This window comes from Callorhinus ursinus, unplaced genomic scaffold (genome assembly GCF_003265705.2).
Source record: "Callorhinus ursinus isolate GAN/ISIS: 27379988/994484 unplaced genomic scaffold, GSC_fseal_2.0 scaffold43, whole genome shotgun sequence".
NCBI classification, from domain to species: domain Eukaryota; kingdom Metazoa; phylum Chordata; class Mammalia; order Carnivora; family Otariidae; genus Callorhinus; species Callorhinus ursinus.
Window position 1 is genome coordinate 9,831,845 of NW_027397105.1, and position 21,898 is coordinate 9,853,742.

The window sequence follows — 21,898 nt, forward strand, 5'->3', positions numbered from 1 at the left end:
AGGCTCCGGAGACGGCAGCGGCGGCCCTGCCGGACAGACACGCGCGCGGGCCTTGAGCCTCGGCCGCCGGCGGCCCTGCGCGACTCTCCCCCACCGCCGAAGCCCGGACACGCGCTTTAGGGAGCCGCCCTGCGCCCCCCACGGAAGCTTCCCCGAAGACTTCTTCCCAGGAATTAGGAAGTCTTTGGCTCCTTCGCCCTTGCCGCCAGCTACTAGGCCCAACTACACAGACCACTCACCCTCATCATCACGATAACGGAAAGGTCGCCGCGCCTGCGGCCCGGCCCTTTAAGGAGTCGGAACATTCCATTCCTCACAGAAGGGAGGGTAATACTGCAAAGACTCACGGGAACTTCCGGCCCATTTGACGGCGCAGACTCCGCCTCATCACCCCGGGACACCCCCTCCGTTGGAGCCGATGGTCTCTTCCGTGGCCCCGGGAATTCTGGGTCCCGCGGCGCCCGGAGCGTTTCAGGGCGCATGCGCAGGGGGTGGAGGGACGTTGCGACCGAGGTCGGTCTTTAGCTGCATGTTTTGGAGCAAATTACTCAGCCTTTGTGAGCTTCCGATTGCTCATGTGGTAAGTGAAGCTACCGGCACCGCAGAGGTTGTTCTGAGGATCACGTGAGATACCACACTTGAAACCCTGCAGAGCCTTGGCAGGCAGCAAGCCTTCATAAAATAGTAGCTGCTTCTGATTCTTCCTGCTGCCCGTCCGCTCTCTCCCCACGGCTATTTCCGAATATCCCCGGAGCTTTTCAGAACCTCTGCGCGCTGACAGCTCTCATCAGCCCCCTTGAGGATGACCCCTGAGGAGCGAGCAGACGTCTTAGCTGGTACCACTTCCATCCTCTCCACCCCTTTCCTCCTGATGCCTTAGGACTCCTGCATCCGTTCCCCAACCCACCGGCGGTGGAAACCTCTCCCTCTCCGCAGATGCTTTCCTTTCAGCCTTTGCACGAGCTCAGGTCTCTGCCACTTAAAAACTATTCAGTGCATACGCATTTTATAAACACTCGTTCCACCAAGGGAGAGCAATTCATTTGGACTGGAGAAAACTGGAAAAGCTACCGCGAGACAACTTTCTGGTCTTAGACTTTGAAGGATTTTAATGGTGGGGCGGGGGCTTCCTGCAAGAGCCAGGTCAGGGGGTCAGATTACACCGGTTCATCAGTCTGCCTGAAGAATTTGGTAAAAGTGCTAAGGAGAGCATGGGGAGCAGCAGGGGTATCCGGGATGAGGTGTCTGGAAATTCGGGGTTAAAACCGTGGAGGACCGGGGATGCCAACTAGGGCGACCTGCGGGCACTGGGGGAGATTCTTAAGCCTTCAGGGTGCAGGGGTAACATGTTTCTCTTCCATCTTAGGAAGGCCCCTCTGGCTGCCCTGCAGAGCAGCTCGGAGGGGTAGGAACTGAGCAGGCGGCCCAGAAGGGAAAGAAACCAGTAATCCAGAGCCTGAAGGAAGCCAGGGAGCTCAAAGGCTTTGAGAGAGATCTTGGAGGTGGCTTTAAGGAGTGTCCAGAAGCTGTGGGAGAGGGAGGAGCGGTGGCTGTGTTGCCGTGTCCACCACCACACATCTGTCATGAAAGCGGGCACAGCATCCGGGAAAAGGACCACCCCGAGGCTGGGGGCCAGCAGGGAAGGGTCTCCCGTGCCTGAGTGAGGCTGAGAGTAGCCCAGCCCCAAGACAGAGAAATGCTCACCAAGAGACACGCAGATATCAACCAGCCCAAGAGCCCACAAACTTTGCTTAAACAATGTTTCCAGGAGAGTTAGTGATGAGAAAATATTTATTTACATTTGCCACCAAAGGTTCCCGGAGCCCCAGAGCCAGCACGTAGGGCTGGGACGATCCCCTGACTCTGTCCTGCATCTGGGCCATTATTGAGACTTTAGGAGCTGGAGGGGCAGTTGATCTTCCTCTGAGACAGTGTCCTCCTCTAGTTGGGAGGCCGGGGCAGGATTCTTCAAGGTGCCTGTAAATAGGATGGAGAGCGCTGCGGCTCGGCCCTTGGGCTGTGTCCCCAGGAGGACAAACGGGAGGAGGCCCCAGCCATGAATCCACATACTCTGTGTATAGCAGGTAATCCTGAAATCCCCAGCAATGCCTCTCCCTACCTCCCCCTTCCACAGGCATTTCCTGAACCCCTGACTTGGTGCCCTCGGGGGCCTCCTCCCAGGAGCTCAACATCCCTTGGGTTAGAAACCAGAACACCTGAGACTTGCTGAAGAGCTGGAAGGAAGTGACAAGTAGGTGTTCAGGGAGCTCTGAGGAGAGAGTGAACCCAACCTGTAAGGAAGGCAGCGGATTTGGACACCCAGAGGAGCAGGAATGACACTTCCGCAGAGAGCCAAGGGAAGCAAAGAACAGGGAACACTGGAGGGACCGGCTGTCGCATGGAGGGAGGTGTGGGAAATGGGTCAGACTACAGCACTGGAGCTTCGCCTCTTCCGTGAGGAGTGAGGCCTCGCAGGCAGTGGGAGGCGCAGAGCATGGGCCTCATGTAGTTTCGGTCTGCATTAGAGGGATCAGCCTGGAGCAGAAAGACTTCTCTAAGGGAGAGCGTGCAGACTGAGCCCTGCAGTGTGCAGAAGGGGGTTGAAATGAGGGGTGGGGGCAGAGGGGTAAGTAGCCGCCTGGGAGGTTCTGAAGATACTCAGCACCAGGCTGAGGGGGACACTGAGCAGAGATGGTCAAGGCCTCCTGCCTGGATGAGGGGAGAGAGGGGTTGCACGCACACTATCTGGTGGGGCAACCCCACAACCGTTCCTGTTGGGGATGTCCAGGTGGAAGCCCCAGCAGGCAATGGGTATGGGACCGGGGTGTGGAATGCTCGGGGCAAGATGTGGGGCAAGGTGACTTTCAGAGTCTCGGCACTGAAATGACGGGGTGGCAGGACTCGGGATGGGAGACACAAAGAGGAGGGCAGGCAGACAACCTATGGGTTTGTGAGGGCCATGGTCAGGGACCCAGGGGCCTGGGAAACCAGCAGGCTTTGGGGCCAGAGTCTGGAGGAGCTTCCCCACACAGGGGTCAGAGGTGATACGGGTAGTGTCATGGCGCGGGGTCGGCGCCACAGACACAAGCCAGTGGAGTCTGTTGGAAGGAGAAGGCGAAAGGAGAGGAGAGCCGACTGCAGATGAAGTGGGAGCTACTGAAGAGTCCAGAAAGGGCATGCTGTGGAGAAAGTTAAGCCCCGGAACAGGCCTCTGGGTGAGAGGAAGGAGCCAAGACCCTTGGTGGAAGGCAGCAGGTTAGAGACAGGAGAAGCAGTCCCCACACTAGAACGGCCGGGACGCAGGCCATGACAGTGGGGAAAGGCGTCGGAAGTGACTTCTCAGGGCTGTGGGGGCTGGGGCTCCAGTAGTCGGGGAAAGCTGGGGGTCAGCAAGGCTGGCCTGTCAGTGGGGGCTCAAGGAGATGCCCCCGCAGCTGGGGGATAGGTGAGGGGCCCTCTCTAACCTGTTCCCCCGCTGGGTCCCCAGGCGCAGCCCAGGCCTGGCGCTGGAGCACCCACCGAACAGTCCAGGAGGCGGGAGGTGAGGGAAGGTTTAAGGCTGGACTGGGGGAAGCAGCAACAGCCTCAGTGTCTCCCAGGTGACAGCCTGAAACAGGCCAGGGAGGAGGTGGCGGTGGAGAGGCGAGAAGTGCTTGGACATGGAGGGGGTGCTGGCCCAGACACACACACTCTCTCTCTCTCTCCAGGGCAGGGGGTCCGGCCACCACGGCTACTCACCAGGGACAGCCGGCCCTGATGGCTCCTCACACACAGTCGGCAGCGTCTGCTCCCATGAGGCCCAGTTCACTTCCTCCACCCTGAGGGCAACAGAGCAGCTCGGAGGCTCCGGGAAGCCACCTGTGCAGCATGCTTTGCCCCAGGAGAGGGGCCCACGTAGACACGGGTAGCCACAGGGACCGGGAGAAGGATGGGCTTTCGCCACCCTTCTCCCTGGACACTGGGCCACCCACCATCCCGCCCCGGGCCCCCCCGCCCTTGTGGCTATCACCCTGCTGCCCCCTGGGCCACATGTCTGCAGCGGAGGAAAAGGCATCTGTCCCTTCAGGCTGTGCACCGTGACCTGGCTTGCCCTCAACATCTAGAGAAGAGTCTCGATCAGGTGTGTCTTTGCGTTCCTGGGCTCCGGAGCCCTTCTGTGGCTACTGCACAGGCCGAAGACCCCTCCCCTCTCCTTGCTCAACTGCTGTCTTACGACAGCGTGTTTCTGGTTGTGCATTTGTCACCAGGTTCTCCCTCCCATGGAAGCTTTGTTTTCTGTGGGAGGGTCATCGCCTCTGTAGTCAGGCTGGGGGAGTGGGGAGGGCAGAGCAGACCAGCCAGGCGAGGCTAGTGTGCTTAACCTGAGGGTCCATCTGGCTTCTTGGCCTCCTAACTGTTCCCTATTTCAGGCCAGAAGGAGTAGGTCAGGGGCCACCAGGGAGGGGACAGGCAGTGAGTGTCAGGCCTGGCCCTATGGGATCCGGCATCCCTGACCTCCCCCGCCCAGGGCAGAGTGCCTGGCGCTCCTAGGCTCTGCCTCTCCCTGACTTAAGAGAGTAAAGCTGGAAAAAAAAAAAAAAAGAGTAAAGAGGGGGGGGGGGGGGCGCCTGACTGACTCAGAAGAGCATGTGACTTGATCTCCAGGTCGTGAGTTCCAGCACCACATTGGGTATACAGATTACTTAAATAAACATTTTAAAAAGTGGGGGAGCCTGTGTGGCTCCATCATTAAGCATCTGCCTTCGTCTCAGGTCATGATCCCAGGGTCCTGGGATCCAGTCCCGCATCGGGCTCCCTGCTCAGCGGGGAGCCTGCTTTCTCCCTCTCCCACTGCCTACCACTCCCTCTGCTTGTTTTCTCTCTCTCTTTCTCTTGGTCAAGTAAATAAATAAAATCTTTAAAGAAGAAAAAAAAAAAGAGTAAGGCTGGCCTGCCCCACGGCAGCCTCCAGGGGCCACTGGGAGAGCAAGGCCCCCAAGCCGCCCTCCCCTGCCTCCCTGCCTCCCTCCCTCACCTGAAACACCAGCGCTCGTCGGGGCTGCCGTCTGGCCTGGTGCCAACGGTCAGCTTCACACCAGCCCGCTGCTTCTTCCTCCTGCACCACCAGTAGCCATTCTCCATCTCCAGGACCGAGATGGCTTTCTGGGGACAAAGGACACATCAGACAGTAGCCAGGGAGGTACCTCACAGCACTTGACAGTATCACCCAGAGTCTGCTAAGCACGTGGATTTGAGTCTAGCTCCAACATTTGATTGCGTGAGGGATGGAAGCCCCGCAGCTCCCCCTGAATTTCAGTTTCCCCGATTGCAGATGGACGGGTGTTGGGAAGTCAGCACATAATGCGTGCCCAGCAATTACTTGCATGGTTACAGATCCCAGAATTCCACACCACGGGGTGCAGAAGCTTATTTGCTCTGCCCACACATGCGCCTGCCCACTGGCACACGAGTGAATTAGGTGGAGCACTGAACTTGCAGGTGAGGGCGCAGGCTCAAGAGGAGTAAGGTGCTCGCCTAAGCTCAACGGTGAATCAGTAGGAGTCCACCTTCCCAGCAAGGCTCTCTGAGCACCAACTGCCCACCTCCACTCTGGAAGCAGGTACTGCTTTTACAGTAGGCAGGTGTCACATCAGCCCCCAGCTACAGGGGCCTCTGCACCCCGACTCCCCCCCAGGCTGGGCCCAGTCCCAGGATTGCACATCCCGCCTCACCCACGAGCCCACTGACTGTATGATGAACACAGAAGGGGGCTGCATGAGGGCTCATTCTCGGCTGTGTGTTTCGCACCTAGAACCGAGCCGAGCTTTGCGATAGGCTCTCAAGAAATACTTGATCATGAGCATGATCATATTTAACACATTGAGCACCTACTGTGTGCCAGGCCCCGTCCCAAGGGCTCTAGATCTATGAGCTTATTCGATGCTCACGATAGCCCTAAGAAGGAAAGCAAGGATGGGGGGGCGGGGGGGCAGGCTCAGCTCAGCTGGGTCCTGCATGCTCCGCACGGGGCCCAGACCTCAGGCAGAGGGAGGGGAGCCGCCAGCCGCACCTGCAGCTTCCAGATGCTCCAACTGTCAGTGGCGACACTGTTGACGGTCTCGCTCATGAGGGCGATGAGCATGTTGAGCAGCAGGATGTAGGTGAGCAGCACATAGGCCAGCAGCAACAGCAGGACCACCCCGCGGAAGCGCAGCTGGTCCTGGAAGGCCAGCTCACCCATGCCGATGGTGAACTTGAACAGCTCCAGGGAAGCGTCCAGGATGCCACCGTATGGGGAAGAGCTGCCCTCCTCATCCGTCTGTCCTGCCCCAGGCTGCGCTGCCTCCGTGGCATTGGGGGCCCTGGGGGCCCTGGGGGCCCGGGCTTCCCGGCTCAGGCTCACCAGGGCTGCAGGGGGGGGTGGGGAATGAAGGAGGATCCTCAGCCTGGGGAGGCCAGGGGGCAGCCTCCAGGGTGTACAGAGTGGGCAAGGGATAGGCAGGGGCGAGAGGGGGGCCTTTACCTACAGCGAAGCCGAAAAGGAAGACTAAGTAGACGAGCAGGAAGCGGAGCAGGTCCCGCAGGATGACCTAGAACACACACACCCAGGAGCCAGGATGGGTGGCTGGGCCATCGGGCCTGACCCCCGACCCCTTTCTCAGCCCCGAGCATGGGTTTCCATGTACACAGCACCCACACGCACAAATGTGTGCATACATGAGGCCCCGTGGAGCTACACAGAGTGGACCAGTCTTTACAAAAACGTCTAATCAGGGGCGCCTGGGTGGCTCAGACGGTTAGGCATCCGACTCTGGATTTCAGCTCAGGTCATGATCCCAGGGTCGTGAGATCGAGCCCCCAGTCTGCTTAAGGTTCTCTCTCCCTCTCTGCCCCCTCCCCGTCACTCGCTCTCTCAAAAAAAAAAAAAAAAAATAGCATAGAGCAATCTGTAATGTTCTCATCTGTCTCTCTTAGTGTTTTCAGGTCCCCTACCAGAATGTCAGCTGCAGCAGAGGTGAGGACTTGGCCCATTTTGTTAGCGACCAGAGGAGCGTATTCCAACACTTAGAACAGGGCCTGGCCTGCAGGACACACTTCCTAAACTTTGGTTGAATAAGGAAATGAATACGGAAAAGTCCACACGCCCGGACGTCCCAGGGCACGGGTAGGCAGATGAGCTAATGTACATGGTATCCACTCCTCCACTGGGCTAGGATGCACGTACTCCCCTGGGGTCACATGTTTGCTTACCGGTGCAGAGCACAGACCCCTGAGCAGACGCCTGCACGCTCATACTCCTGCCTACAGTCCGCGAGCGGCTGCCTTTGTAAGGCACAGACAGACGCGCTCTCGTGTTTTCCTCTGCCCAGGTCAGCTGTGGAGGAGGGGGCCTGCCCGCTGAGGCCCAAAGGAGCCCTGCTGGAGTGTGGTGCCCAGCTTTGCCTGGTCAGGCTACACTGGGGCCACCCCGGTTTCGTCTCTCACCTTCTGGATCATGACACTGTAGATGCCCGTGTGCTGCAAGCCACGTGTGTAGTAAAGCAGGTTCAGCCAGCCCAGCACCAGCGAGGACACAAGCAGGGGCAGGTACCACTCCACAGCCAGGAAGCACAGCACCTGGGACAGCACCGTGAGCAGGGCCTGCACCAAGCTGTGCGGGGACAGAATTGGGGTCAGCTCGCAGGCCACCTGGCAGGGCCCCCCCCTCCACCCCCACATTACAGATTGCTGACCACTGCGCCCTCTCCCACCACGGCCTGATGCATGAGAAGGTCTCCATCTGTCTGGGGCCGGACCCAATCAGGTGCACAGGGAATTCTCAGGGATGGGAGGCCCAGGCCTGACTTTGGTCCCAGGCCCCCGGCACTCCCTGGCTCTGGGTCCTCTCCTCTCAAGCCAGCCTGGTGCCTTCTGCCATACCAGCCTCTCCGGGGCCTGAGACAGGGAAGGGGAGGGAGGGCCCACGTACAAGAGCAGTTCAAAGTAGCTGTCCATGAAGGAGATCCAGATGAACAGACGGCGCCTCCAGAAGTACCACAGCTGTGGGACAAGGAGCACAGGGGGTGTGAAATGTGCTCTCCAGGCCGTGGGGCCTTAGCCTGGGCTCCCCACTGTGCCCCTCCCTGCTGGCCTGGCTCTGTGACCTCAGGGGCTCAAGCAGCCTCTTGGACTTTGGGAGGGGGTTGGGGCTCATGAATCCTGCTGATAGCTGAGAAAGCTTTGAAGCCTGTTTCCAGAAAGTGTAGTCACCCACGGACATCCAGACAATGCCAGGGGCCTCCGAGCTCCCCATGGATCCGGATGAACCCGCTTACTACTCCTAGTGACAGGAAGAGCTCCCTCCCCTCCCCTCCCCTCCCCCTGGCCTCACATGGACACCCCCCCCCCAACCTGGATCTGGTCCCGAAGTCCTGCCCACTCTGAGAGAGGCTCGGTGTCACAGTGCCCAGCCTTGTCTCCTGCATTCTCACCTCAGAAGGCCCTGCTGGGGGAGTCGGCCTGAGCCTGCCCCCGCCCACCTGTCTGTGGTCCCCAAGTGAGGAATGCCCCAGCCAAGGGACCTGGGGGTGGGGGCACTGCCGCGGAGTCACAGGAGTCACGTGGTACCCCACGGGCACCCCAGAAAGCACAGCAGGGAGGTACCAGCCCCAGAACCCAAGGCCCTCGGCTGCCCTGAGGCTGGGAGGGGTGGGACTGGGTAGGGGATTCGGTTTCCGTGGTTTCCGGAGCAATGAAGGGATTGTGGTTAACTCTCTCTAAGGCCCCTCCTGGCGGGATTCCACGTTTGCTTCTGGGGGGTTCTGGGAGCCCATAGAGTTGTGGAGTCTTGGTGTGGGGGTGGGGGGAAATGGGAAGAGCCCTCACCTGGCCCACGAGGAGGTAGACCCCCCCAAGCAGGATCAGGGTGTGGCCCAGGAGCAGCACGGGGTCTCCAGCAGTCACTTCCGGGGGCAAGAAGGCCTGCAGAAGAGACACTCTGGTAGGACCTGGGGCCTGGAGTCCCCTTCCAACTGTGAGACTCTTGGCCGAGGGCCTGGTCTGAGCATGAGCTCTGGAGAGGCCACGCAGAGCCACACAAGGAATACGGGTTCCCGGGCAGGATCCCCGCATTCTAGCCTATCAGAGAGGCACACTGTCGTGGTTTTGAGGGTGGGGTCGGGCGCCCAGACTGCCCAGGTTCAAAGCCTCAGTGTGAGGGTCTGCAGATGGGTCTGGCTCTCCACGCCCCATCTTCTTCCAGGGTCATTCCCAGGAGGCCTCCCCCAGAATGCTCCCCTGCCTGGCCTTGCCTTCTCCAGGGCCGGCTGGTTGTAGGCCACAGCGGTGAAGATGAACATGTAGGTCAAGTAACACAGGAAGTTGAAGAAGAATTTGGGGATTAGCAGGTCCCATTTTGCCTGCAGCAGTCTGTTCAGCGGTTCCAAAACCACCATTCGGTGTCGGTGCTGGGGGTGGGAATGTGAGAGCTAGGGGTACATTCAGCAAGGATACATATGGGGCCCGCTCAGGTCAGGCTCAATGCAAGGGCTGAGGGAAATGGAGGGGGGACCCCAAATGAGCCCTCCCCACTCGGCCTCCACCCCACCCTCATGGCTATGGGCTGACGGAGTGCCTCATTCTCCAGCTCAGAGCAGGTGCCAGTCAACAGAGGGGTCCTCAGTGGTTGCCCCCAGGCCCCCCGGCATGCTCCCCAGGTGGGACTGGTGTGTGGAATGAGCATGGGCCTGGTGGCCATGTCCCCATTGGCACAATCCCAGGGCAGCTTTGGTCCCGCAGGCAGCCCTGAATTATGGACCTTGCAGGGAGCTGTGCCGGGTCCCCTTACACACACCCCTGGCCCTGTGGACTCACCGGGCTTCTGCAATGAAAGGCAATAATCTCCAGCACTGAGTTCTCCTCCCAGCTGTCCACGGAAGCCAGATCGTACAGCGACACCCGGACTGGCCCGTAGCACCACTCAGTAAACTTCCGGGAAAGTGACTGGCACGGCCCTGCGAACTCCCGCTGCAGGATGTGCCTGAAAATCTGCAGGGTGGGCCACATGAGCTTGGCCTGCACGGCCACCTCTTGGCATTGACCTGCGGGGGGTGGGGGTGGGGGTGGGGGCCTAGGAAACACTCAGCACCCTGCAGAGTGGCCCACCACCTGCAAAGCCTCAAGCAGACACATGCACACAGCCCAGATACACAGGTCCTTGTGTGTATGAACGCTCACACATCCCACGTGCTCAGCCACAATATAAACACTCCCATCCACTCACATATGTCCAGGTCTGCAGTGAACCTGGCTCTTCCTTCCCCACTCCTGCCCTGAGGCCTCTTCCTGGACTCCTTACATGGCAGAGGGACCTCCAGCCCAGGGCTCCTGGAGGCCCCTTGAGATCTGAGCTACACATATGTGTACACTTCTGCAGTCAGAGCTCAGAGCTTCCAACAGACTAGAAAGCATCCCTAAGTTGAACAGGTTAAGGGGCAATTTGGTTCTGGCGTGCCTGGCTGGCTCAGTCGGTGGAGCAGGCGGCTTTTGCTCTCGGGGTCGTGAGTTCGAGCCCCATGTTGGGTGTAGAGATTACGTAAAAAAAAAGAAGAAGCAGCGGGGTGCCTGGGTGGCTCAGTCCGTTGGGCATCTGCCTTTGGCTCAGGTCATGATCTCAGGGTCCTGGGATCAGATGGGTCCTGGGATTAAGCCCTGCGTGAGGCTCCCTGCTCAGCGGGGAGTCTGCTTCTCCCTAAATGAAGAAGGGGGATAGGAAAGGCCACCCAGCCATGCCTCTGGACAACAAAGGGAGGTTCTCACACCGCAGGAACCTCAGGGAATAAAATGGTAAAACTTCCATTTACGTTTATTTTTATCTTAACCTTTAAAAAAGCCTGTGTTCGAAGCATGGGGCCCGGTGTAAAATGCACAGGTTGCCATGAGGCCTCACTGATAATGAGGCTCAGACAGCCTACTGGTTGTCATTAGAAAAAAAAAAGTAGAGCTGAGTCATGCTTACTTTTTATACCAAAATAACTTCCAGCCAAATGAGTTTTAGGCATAAAAAATAAAACTGCAGCAGTGGAAAATATGGATACAGAACATATCTGTACACGCACACACACAAGCTTTTATATATATATATAGCCTCACAGAAGGCATTAAGCAGTAGCAAAACCAGGGAACTCTAAAGGAAAACATGATTACAGTTGTATATAGGAAAATGTAAAAATTCTGCAGGGCAAAAAAATCCCATAAGAAATGTTTTTATGGGGCGCCTGAATGGCTCTGTTGGTGAAGCAGCGGGCTCTTGATTTTGGCTCAGGTCATGATCTCAGGGTCCTGGGATCAAGCCCCACATCCGGCTCCCTGCTCCGCGGGGAATCTGCTTCTCCCTCTCCCTCTGCCCCTCCCCCTGCTTGTGTGCATTCTCTCTTTCTCTCTCAAATAAATAAATAAAATTAAAAAAAAAAAAAAAAAAAGATAGGGAGACCGGTGATCTAGAAGACTGCTCCAGGCTTTTTCTGCAGAAAAATCAGAGTGAGTCCTGTTGCTTCCTGGACAGGTGAGGAGGGGATGGGGGCTAGGTACTCACCTTGATTTTGCCCTCCTTGGCAGCCAGCTTCAGGGGCGTGAGGCCCTGCAGGTTGGGGATGTCCTCGAGCTGCACTGTGGGGCAGAGACGGGCCCCCGCGAGGAGAAGCCCATCATACATGCGGATCACCAGTGCACTGTTCTCAGCTGAGTTGTCTGCGATCGTTACCAAGGCGTGCAGCACTGTGTTGCCCAGTGAGTCGGCTGCCTGCAGGCTGGCGGGCTGATGAGGGTTCTCCAAGAGGTAGGTTACCACGTCCCACTGCTTGGTGCATGCGGCCAGAGAGAGGGGCAGCTCGCCTGGGGGCCGGGGAGGAGGGCAGCTTGAACCTCAGGCCTCCCAGCTTCCACCTGCCTACTCTTCGTGCACCCCGGACAGAAGGCCAGGCCTCCTTCAAGAGAGTCAGGCACCCGCAGGAGAGGACAGAACGCTGCCTTGGGATCCCGGGCCCACCCAGGTCTGTGCTATGAGGGAAGATGGTCCCAGACCCCGTGGAGGGCAGCTGTGCCTTTTCCACTCGTAAAGGCAGCCCTGTCCAGCTCTTGACCCAAGGGCGATGTGACCAAAGCTCTTTACCATCTAAAGGAGCAGACCATGTGGCCTAAGCTTTCGGCTCAGGTGTTGATCTCAGGGTCGTGAGATCGAGCCCCGAGTCGGGCTCCACATTCAGTGCAGAGTCTGCTTAAGACTCTCTCTCCCTGTTGTTTTGCCCCTCCCCTGCCATGCTCACTTGCTCTCTCTAAAATAAATAAATTTTTTAAAAAATAAAATAGGGGGGCGCCTAGGTGGCTCAGTCGTTAAGCGTCTGCCTTTTGCTCAGGTCAAGATCCCAGGGTCCTGGGATCGAGCCCCTGCATCGAGCTCCCTGCTCCACGGGAGGCCTGCTTCTCCCTCTCCCGCTCCCCCTGCTTGTGTTCCCTCTCTCGCTGTGTCTTTCTCTGTCAAATAAATAAATAAAATCTCAAAAAAAAAATAAAATAAAATAGGGGCGCCTGGGTGGCTCAGTCGCTAAGCGTCTGCCTTCGGCTCAAGTCATGATCCCGGGGTCCTGGGATCGAGCCCCGCATCGGGCTCCCTGCTCGGCGGGAAGCCTGCCTCTCCCTCTCCCGCTCCCCTTGCTTGTGTTCCCTCTCTCGTTGTGTCTCTCTCTGTCAAATAAATAAATAAATTCTTTAAAAAATAATAAAATAAAATAAAATAAAATGAAGGTCCTATCTGGTCAGGTTTCCCACACACAGTTCTGTCAGCCCCTTCCCCTCCCCCAGTCTGGATGTGGATGTGTAGGGAGCTTCCTTGCCCAGACAAGGCTAAAACATCTCCTAGGACAAACTGCTTTTGCAGGCAGCCCAGTGATTAGAAGCATGAGCCTTTGGGGTTGAACAGATCTGGGTTTAAGGGCCCAGCCCGGCCACACATTAACCATGTGACCTTGGGCACGGCCTTATCTCCTCCACCTCAATTTATCCAAGAAAGGCTCCTCACCAAAGTAGAAGCAAGTCCCCTGGCTCTTTTTCTGGAAGAAGTGGCCGCAGGCCCGGGCATGCACATTGGCCCCATTCTCCACCAAGAGTTTCACACACTGCAGGCTCCTTTTCTCGATAGCAATATGTAGGGCACTGTGGCCTCGGTAGTACTCATCCGTGCATTGGGCGTTGACCAGGGGCTGGGGATTGCCAGAGTCCCGGTCGATCTGAAGCAACGGCAGGATGCAGGCGTTGGCCCCATCCTGCAGGTTCAACAGGGCCTTCATCAGGCACGTCTTGCCCGTGGAGCCCTCTGTGGGAGAAGAGGAGGGGAAGGGGCAGCACGGTTCTCAGGCATGGAGTGGCTGGGCTGCCCACCAGGCTGCACAGTGAGCCCAGCCTCCAAAGTACCCTTTGGGAGGATAAAAAACAATTGTCACACACACGACTGGTGGAAGCAGAGTCATGCTGCAAGGTGGGAAGGCTCCAGCCAACAGGTATTAAAATACCAACAGGTATGACTCTAATATCTGCCCTAGAAAATAAGTTTCTAAGGCATAATTTGTTGTCCATGCAACATGGTCTACACCAGAACATTCAGAGCACACGTTTGCTAAGTGTCTCCACCCCTTAAAGGCTCTGTCTCCTCGGGCAGGTCACGTGGCCTCTCTTCACCTCAGTTTTCCTGACTGTAAAATGGGACTATTCCAGGCTTGTTCTAAGGGCCGAATGGGATTGTATACAAAACTGTTAGCACACAGAGGGCCTGGCACGCAGTATGTGCAGGCCAAAAATGACACACAACCTAAATGGTCATCATTAAGGAATTAGCTAACTAACTTGTGGTAAACGTACACAGCAAAAAACTCTGTGTTTGTCAAAGTGACTGACTTAGAGGTCTATGTACAGAGTGGAAAGTAGGAGATGTAGTATACGGCATGACCCTTTACATAAACATATATCTAAGATATTTAAACACTTTGAAAAGAGATTCGCCAAATCATTAACAGGGATCCAGGATGTCCTACTGTTTTTACCCTCAGCTTTAGACATGTCATTACTACCTGAATCTTCTAGAATACACAAATTAGAATACACAAATTAGGCCTCAGACGAGGTTATTTTTCTAATCAGCCCAAACGATCAGGATACTTCGATTTGGGGCAAAAAAATGTTCTGAGATGGGTGAAGTGTATGGTATGTGTACTACATCTCAACAATACTGTTAAGACAAAAAGAAAAAAGAAAAAGAAAACAATGCCCTGAGGAAGCCCGTGAGTATCCATTTGGCCACTGAAATGGGCTGAGGATGGCAGAGGTAGGTCAGGAGCCCGTGGGGCGGGTGGACGTGGGAGGCACAGGCTTGACCAAAGTGAGGCATTCAGGCCAGAGGGTTGCTGAGAAAACTCGGCCCTTGGCTCCTGACCACGGTCAAGGCCAACCCATCAGCCAAGTCTCAGCACAGCGGGCAGGACTGCAGTGGCTCTGGCCCCCAGGGCAGGCCTACCTGTGTACTCTGAGTCGGTGAGGTACTTGCTGGTCCGGGACAGGTACTCCGGTAAGCCAGCCAGATCCTCGGGGACACCCCGGGCAACTGCGCTGAAGAGCCGATCACGGTCAAAGCGGTTTGGGTCCGGCTGGCTGTGGGGATGTGATTTGATTCTGATGTTATGGAAGAACCACGGGCGCCCCCCAGGAAGCCCCCCACCCCAGGGAGCCCTTTCAGTGAGTCCTGTGAGCAGTGTGCACCTTGCAGGCTCATGAGCCCCGTGGGAGCCTTTCTGAGCACCTCTGCCCCCCACCCCCGCCCAGGGCGGACCAAGCGCTTGCTCAGAGCCCCGGGAAAGGAAGGCGGGCCTGTCCAGGGCACTAGCCCCCAGCATCCCCATGACTCCAGGCAGAGCAGAGGGAGTCTGTGTCTCAGCATCATGTGCTTATCATTTGCTGGGTGGCTTGATAATCTCACAACAGGCTCCTGATCCCAGAGGGAGGATTTCAACATAGGAACTTGTCATGCTCTTGTGCTGGAATCTGGGTCGGGATGGGACACATATGCACACATATGTGCATAACTGGAGCTCATGTGGGGGGTGTCTAACTAACTCCAGACCCTGACTCCTAACCCCCAGGGAGATTCCAGGCTGGGCAGACAGAGGTTTCTCAGAGACACGGGGGCCTAGCGCTGAAACCTAGCAGATGCTCACCAGAGCTTGCCTGAAAAGCCACACTTCTGGGAGAGGCCTCAGACGAAGAGCCTGTAGCTGTATAGCATCTAGCAGTTTCTGGTGACAGGGAAGGGGAAGGAGCGTGGGATACCCCTCCTGGGGATGCCCCTATCCACAGAGGCCAGCCCACACCTGGGGCTCCTGAAACCATGGCCAGCAGATGTGAAGAGACAAACAAAGGTGGGGGGGGCTCTTCGATGCTCTGGGGGAGCCTCAGGTCCCAGCTTCACCAAGGAAGGCTTTGGTGACTCTCTCATGAGTGGGGGATGGTTGGGCTCAGTCATGTGTTAAGCTACAGCTGTATGACTGATGGAGGCAGGCCCTGCCTCCTCCATGCCAGGAAGCCACGTGTCTGCCGGGCCTGACCAGACACCCTCATCTGCCCAGCAGGCCACAGGGCCACGACATGACCGAGAGGGCCCTGCGGCTGACTAGGGCACCCTATGGGCAGTCCCGCCGGGGGAAGTGGCTGTTTGGAGAAAACACTTCCTGTCACAGGGTGGCATCCCCGTCTTGGGGTAGGGCAGCCCAGCGAGAGCACAGATTGGGGTGCGAGGGGGCAATTCTGCCTGTCCGGCAGGCTACCCGGCTCCCAGAAGCCTCGTGCGCATCCTCTCCTGGCCTGGTCTGAATCTGACCGTGGTCTTCCAACACCAACGATATGGGGTCTCCGGGCTGGGACGCCAAGGGCTGGTGCCACATCTCGGGCATGAGGGCGGAGGAAGGGGCTTTCCTGACAGAGTCCTGCCTTGCCCAGGAGGATTCGCCAGCCTCGTGCATCGGACTTCACACTGAGGGGGGAGGCCAGGCGAACCCCACACGTACCCGAGGGGGCACGGGGGCTGGGCCTAGGCCACCAAGTCTGACTCAAGGGCCCCACCCGCATTTGCTGCCTCACCTGACACCTGCTCTTTTGCGGTAGTTGAGGTTCACTTTGATCTGAGGGGAGGAGTCCCGGTCCTCCCCCTGGAACGGTGACTCCATGGGGGGTGGCCCATCCCCGAGGCCCGGCTTTCCTTTGTCCCTCTCACCACCATCTTCTTGGCCTCCATCCCATGTCTGGAGCCTGAACGCCAGAGGGCTGGAGGGCGAGGCCATCCTAAGGGGCGGAGGCCGCTCTGTCCAGCTCAAACCTGGCGGAGGCAGTGTTGTCAGAGGCTCTTCCTTCTTCCTAGCCCGCGGGCTGGGGTGGGAGGTCTGGCTGAGGCCTGCAAAAAGAGAAGTTTAGAAGCTGAGTACAAGTAGACCCACCCACCGAGTCAGCCCGACAGGACGCGGACTGAGCCGTGAGGGAGGCAGGCAGAGGGTGAGGAGAGAGGGAAGCCCCGGGAGTGAGGATGGAACAGGGGAGGAACAGGGACCCAACGGGTCTGCCTGTTGACGTAGTCCCACACGAAGGGTTGAGATTGTCCCCGACTTTCCCTCAGGACTTCCTGATAGCTGAGAGACCACAACCGCTGATGCAGGATCACAGACTTTTGAGTTCACAGCTCGAAACTTTCTCTGCCTCACCTCTTGTCCAGCTGCCGATATTCACAGCAGGTAAGAGTGCCGTTGAAGGCTAGAGGCGGGTCATTCACCCTCTTGCCGTAGAACAGGAGCATGCTGGGGGAAACGGTTGGAAAACCGGTCTATCAAACCTCTCATCTTGCTACCAGGACAGCTAAGGCCCAGAAAAGGGAAGTGACTGCCCAAGGTTGTCAGCTGTTGGCGGAGCCTGGTCTACAACCACAGCAACCTACCACGATGATCCTCTGCAGTTCTCAGTATCTTTCAGGGCCCATCCCTGTTTTCAGTCTGATTCATCTCTGAAAGCATCAGATGCTACCTCTCTCTGTGCTTTAGGGTGTCTGGGGGCTTCAGAGTGGGGGGGGAGACCCCTGGCTGGCGGCCCAAGCTCCCCCTGACAGGCAGCCCCACCTCAGGCCCTGGCTGGGGCTCTGGGCTCTGACAGGGGGTAGTTAGGGGAAAGGCGCTGTGCCCCCAGCAGGTAGGAGCAGAAAGAAGGAAGAAGAGTCAGCGATGGGTGGGGGGGGGGGGGGGGGGGGGCACAGCGGGGGGGGAGAAGGGGGCAGGGAGCAGGGAAGAGCATGGGAAAGGGGGGGGGGGGGGACACAGCAGGGTGGGAGAAGGGGGCAGGGAGCAGAGAAGAGCATGGGAAAGGGAAAGAAGGGCCAGAAGTAGAGAGGCTGGGTGGTGGCAGGGCTTGGGCTGTGTCCCGAGGCTCGCACAGCCCTCAGGGACCTGGTGGGGGTGGGGGAAGGAGGCATTTTCCCACAAAAGCAGGGGAGGTCAGGACCTGGCTCACTTCTTCGACATGCAGGGTTTTTTTGTTTGTTTGTTTGGTTGGTTGGTTGGTTGGTTTTGGTTTTTCACTTCAGCATGAGCCACCATCCTTCTGCCCAATCTGGGGCGTCCTTCCCAAGCCACATACCGTTTAGCCTAGCGTGTGCCCCTAACCATCCCCCCATCCCCCCGATCTGCCTCCCCGGCTGCCCCCCAGCCCACCATTGCCAAGCGTCAGCAGCAACAGCTCCCTGTCCAGCCCCCCGGCCCCCTGTCCTGGAGCCCTGACCCGCACCGGCCTGGAGGAAGGGGTCTGGCCGTCCAGGTGGAGGCCGGAGCCCCTTGAAGACCCTGGCTCGGGGTGCTGGAGAAGCAGGGAGCCCCCGCCCTCGGGCTCCCCTGCCCTGATCAGTCACTGTCGGGCTCCGGGCCGCCCCCTCCCCAGACGTGCCCCGATCGCCCCCCACCCCGACTTACCCCGCAGGCCGAGGCTAGGGCGTGGCGGCGGCCGGGGGCCGCGGACCGCTGGGATCCCGGGCCTCCGGGACGGCGGGGGCTCCGGGAGGAAGTGAAGCCGGGAGGGCGGCGGACGCTGGCTGCCGGGAGCCGCAGAACCTCCCCGAGCCTGCTCTGAGCTCCGCCAGCGGGCTGCGGTCTCGGGGTGTTCCGCACCCTCAGCCCCCCCGGCCCGCCGGCATGGTGGGGAGTGGGGGGAACTCTCCCGGCTCGGGACAGGCTGGCCATGGGTGAGTGACCATCTGGACCACTGGCCACACCCTGCTGTCGGGAGACACGCCCCGCCTCCCCACCCCCACTGTCTAGCCAAGGAGGGCCCAGGTGGGGGTGGGGGCAATCAGAGGCAACCCTTGGGTGCTGGGACCTCGCCTCAGGTGGGAGCCGGGACGGAGTGTGTGTGTGTGTGTGTGTGGTGCGGGGGGGGGGTTTCTTGCCCCACTGGGCTGACGTCTACCTTCTCCCGTGCCCCACCACGGGCCTTCCAGGAGACCCATCACAGGCGAGATAGAGCTAATATGGACGGGCCCCAGGGAGAGGAGAGACTCAGCCCAGCACACGACCCTGGGAATGCACGCCACCCAACCAACTAGCAGTTTGAGGGGATTTTCCCACCTCCCGGGGCTTTCCCCCCAACCCCCGAACCGGGGTGGGAGGGTGGGCGCCCGTCAGGGGCACGCTTCCTTTAGTGAAAGGCGCTTCCAGCACCAACCAGCAGGGGGGGACAGGGAGAAGGCTCCAGGTAATGCCGAAATCAAAACTGGCAGGGAGGGATTCCACACTGGGGCTTAAGGACTCAACCACCCACCAAGTAGACCTAGGGACACCTTCCTCTCCCTAGCTCCCTAAAATCCAATCCTCGCCCCAAACCTCCCAAATTATCTCTTTCTCCGTCCGGTCGAAACAACTACCTTCTCTCCCCTGGAAGACTGCAGCCACCCCCAAACTGGTCTCCCGTCTTCACATACACCCCACCCTCACCCTCATAACCCATTCTCCGTACAGCAACTGGAAGGATCTTTCGAAAGTGAAAACCAGATCACCCCACTCCCCTGCTTAACCCCACATCCTACCCCAACCGATCGCTTCCCTTGGGGCTTCGCAGAAAATGCAAATTCCATACCATAACCCTGTGCAGTGTAGATGCCTTTCTCCACCTTCATCTCTCAATACAACACTGTCTTGCTGGTTACACTCTAGACCTGCGCTGTCCAATCTGGTAGTCACTAACCACGGTGGCTATTTAAATGTAAATCAATTACAATAAAGTAAAATTAAACGTTCAGTTCTAACAGTCACAGTAGCCACATTTCGAATGCTCAATACTCACCTGTGGTTAGTGGCTACCATATTGGACGGCACAGATACAGAACTTCTCCATCATTGCAGATAATTCCATGGGACAGCATGGCTCTAGACATTGGAACACATTTCAATCTCTCCAGTATGCCATGCTCCCTTCCGTTGCCTCCAAGCCTTGCACAGTTGGTCCACTGCCAGGAAAAACCCTCCACACCACCACCCCCGCCCCCCCCAACACTGCCCTTGCTCTAGCCAACTCCTACTCATCTGTTGTCTCTCCGTTTAAACATCAGTTCCTCTGGGTGGCCTTTCCTAGACTCTGGACTGGGTTGGGGGTCCCTACTATGTACTCCCATGACACTTTGTACTTCTCTGATCATAACTCACTATTCATTATTGTTAACATTTATTTGTCTGGCTTCACCTTTAACAATAACAAATGCCTACTAAGCATTCAGCGCGGGCCAGATGTTGTGCCTAGTGCTTTACGTGCAACTCTTAGAACAATCTCATTTCACAGACTGGCAAACTGAGGCTGGGTGAGGTTAGGCACCTTGTCCAAAGACACATGGCTGGGGGGTGACAAAGCAAGGATTGAAATCCAGGGCCACAAGCTTATGCACCAAGCTCTACAAGGGGCAAGGTTTTGCCTTTTTTTTTTTTTTTTTTGCCATATCCTCAGGACCCAGCAGCCTGCTTATGCTCAAGAAGACTTCCCCCTGCCCAAGAAGGCTTTTTTTTTTTAAGATTTTATTTATTTATTTGACAGAGAGAAAGGGAGAGAGCAAGAGAGGGAACACAAGCAGGGGGAGTGGGAGAGGGAGAGGGAGAAGCAGGCTTCCCGCTGAGCAGGGAGCCTGATGTGGGGCTCGATCCCAGGACCCTGGGATCATGACCTGAGCCGAAGGCAGACGCTTAACGACTGAGCCACCCAGGCACCCCCCGCCCAAGAAGGCTTTGAATGATTGGGTGGCTAATCATAATGCAGAGGACATTACTGTGTTGTTGGGGAAAAATTGAAGAGTAAGTGGACACCCTCACATCCTCTGGAGGCATCACCACATCAGGTGACAATGACAACTGGGCAGGAAACCTCAATTGCAAACGCAGTTTATAAAAAGTTCTCAGATCATCAGCCATCAGGGAAAGGAAAATAAAAACCACAATGAGATACCACCTCACACCCACTGGGATGGCTCTAATCAAAAAGACAGATAATAACAAGTATTGGTAAGCATATGGAGAAATTGGAATGCTCACACACTGCTGATGGATCATAAAATGGTGTGGCCACTTTGGAAAACAGTCTAGCTGTTCCTCAAAAAATTAAACACATAGGGCGCCTGGCTGGCTCAGTTAGAAGAGCATGTGACTCTTAATCTCCGGGTTCTGAGTTCGAGCCCCACGTTGGGTGTAGAGATTATGAATAAATAAATAAATAAATAAATACATAGTTACCATATGACACAACTATCCCACTTATTTCCAAAGGAATGTAAATGTATGTCCACACAAACACTTGTACACAAATGTTTACAGCAGTGTTATTCATAATGGCCAAGTGGAAACAACCCAAACATCCATCAATTGACGAATGGATAAATAAAATGTGGTCTTTCCATACAATGGAATATTATTCAGCCATAAAAAGGAATGAAGCAGTTTCACATGCTACAAACATGGATACACCTCGAAAAAATGAGGCTAAGTGAAAGATGCCAGTCACAAAAGATCTCATATTGCATGATTCCATTTATGTGAAATGTCTAGAAGAGGGAAATCTATGGAGACAGGAGATAGATTAGTGGTTGCTGAGGGCAACAGGGCTCGGGGCATATGGGGAGTTAAAATGTACAGGACTTCTCTGGGGGGGGGAAATGAAAATGTCCTAAATTTGACTGTGATGACAGTTGCACAACTCCGTAAATATCCTCAAGACCATTGAATTGTATACTTTAAATCGGTAAACTAGGGCGCCTGGGTGGCTCAGTTGGTTAAGCAACTGCCTTCGGCTCAGGTCATGATCCTTGAGTCCCTGGATTGAGTCCCGCATCAGGCTCCCTGCTTGGCAGGGAGTCTGCTTCTCCTTCTGACCCTCCCCCCTCTCATGTGCTCTCTCTCTCTCTCTCTCATTCTCTCTGTCTCAAATAAATAAATAAAATCTTAAAAAAAAAATAAATCTGTGAACTATACATAAATTCTATCTTAAAAAAAAAAAAGAAGTCCTCTGAGCAGGAAAGAATGGCTGAGTCCGCTTTCTCCCTCTAACCCTCCCCCCTCTCATGTGCTCTCTCTCTCACTCTCTCATTCTCTCCCTCAAATAAATAAATAAAATCTTAAAAAAAAAAAAAAGAATCAAGGATGGGGGACACCTCGCTGGCTCAGTCGGTCGAGCATGTGACTCTTGATCTCAGGATCCTGGGTTCAAGCCCCAGTTTGGGTGTAAAGCTTACTTAAAAAAAAAAAAAAGGATCAAGGATGGAAAGACAACTTCCTTTTTCAATGTGTATCCTTTATACTACTTGATTTTTTTTTTTTTTTTTTTTTTTTTTTTTTTT

General features: G+C 56.5%; 1 protein-coding gene and 1 long non-coding RNA gene across 6 annotated transcripts; one reads left to right on the plus strand and one right to left on the minus strand.

Annotated features, from left to right (window-relative positions):
* The first annotated feature begins 481 nt into the window (after positions 1-481).
* Positions 482-4,581, plus strand: LOC141370726 (uncharacterized). Of its 2 annotated transcripts, XR_012375027.1 has the most exons (3): positions 482-580; positions 2,135-2,251; positions 3,708-4,581. It is a non-coding gene; the product is annotated as an uncharacterized lncRNA (long non-coding RNA). The 2 variants fall into 2 exon arrangements; XR_012375026.1 differs by lacking the exon at positions 482-580 and having other exon boundaries at positions 1,985-2,251.
* On the minus strand, positions 1,774-18,447 carry TRPV2 (transient receptor potential cation channel subfamily V member 2). 4 transcript variants are annotated; one of them, XM_073881777.1, is made up of 15 exons: positions 18,003-18,447; positions 16,138-16,447; positions 14,522-14,655; positions 13,034-13,327; positions 11,552-11,850; positions 9,832-10,005; positions 9,270-9,425; positions 8,845-8,940; positions 7,949-8,019; positions 7,465-7,630; positions 6,503-6,569; positions 6,217-6,387; positions 5,015-5,142; positions 3,739-3,818; positions 1,774-1,977 (listed from the first exon to the last, which is right to left on the minus strand). In XM_073881777.1, the coding sequence occupies exons 2-14, from the start codon at positions 16,335-16,337 to the stop codon at positions 3,765-3,767; spliced, it is 2,010 nt and encodes a 669-aa protein (XP_073737878.1). In that variant the 5' UTR covers positions 16,338-16,447; positions 18,003-18,447; the 3' UTR covers positions 1,774-1,977; positions 3,739-3,764. The 4 variants fall into 4 exon arrangements, with proteins under 4 accessions (XP_073737878.1, XP_025719729.1, XP_073737877.1 ...); XM_025863944.2 differs by having other exon boundaries at positions 6,050-6,387; positions 18,003-18,446; XM_073881776.1 differs by lacking the exon at positions 18,003-18,447 and adding an exon at positions 16,752-17,120 and having other exon boundaries at positions 6,050-6,387.
* Between the last annotated feature and the right edge of the window lie 3,451 nt (positions 18,448-21,898).

Coding starts and splice junctions, on each gene's coding strand:
- TRPV2 (XM_025863944.2), bottom strand. CDS start 16,337: ATGGCCTCGCCCTCCAGCCCTCTGGCGTTCAGGCTCCAGACATGGGAT. Junction 5,143..6,049: donor GGAGCATCTGGAAGCTGCAG/GTGCGGCTGGCG, acceptor CTTTGTCCCCAG/AAAGCCATCTCGGTCCTGGA. Junction 3,819..5,014: donor GACGAGCGCTGGTGTTTCAG/GTGAGGGAGGGA, acceptor TGTTGCCCTCAG/GGTGGAGGAAGTGAACTGGG.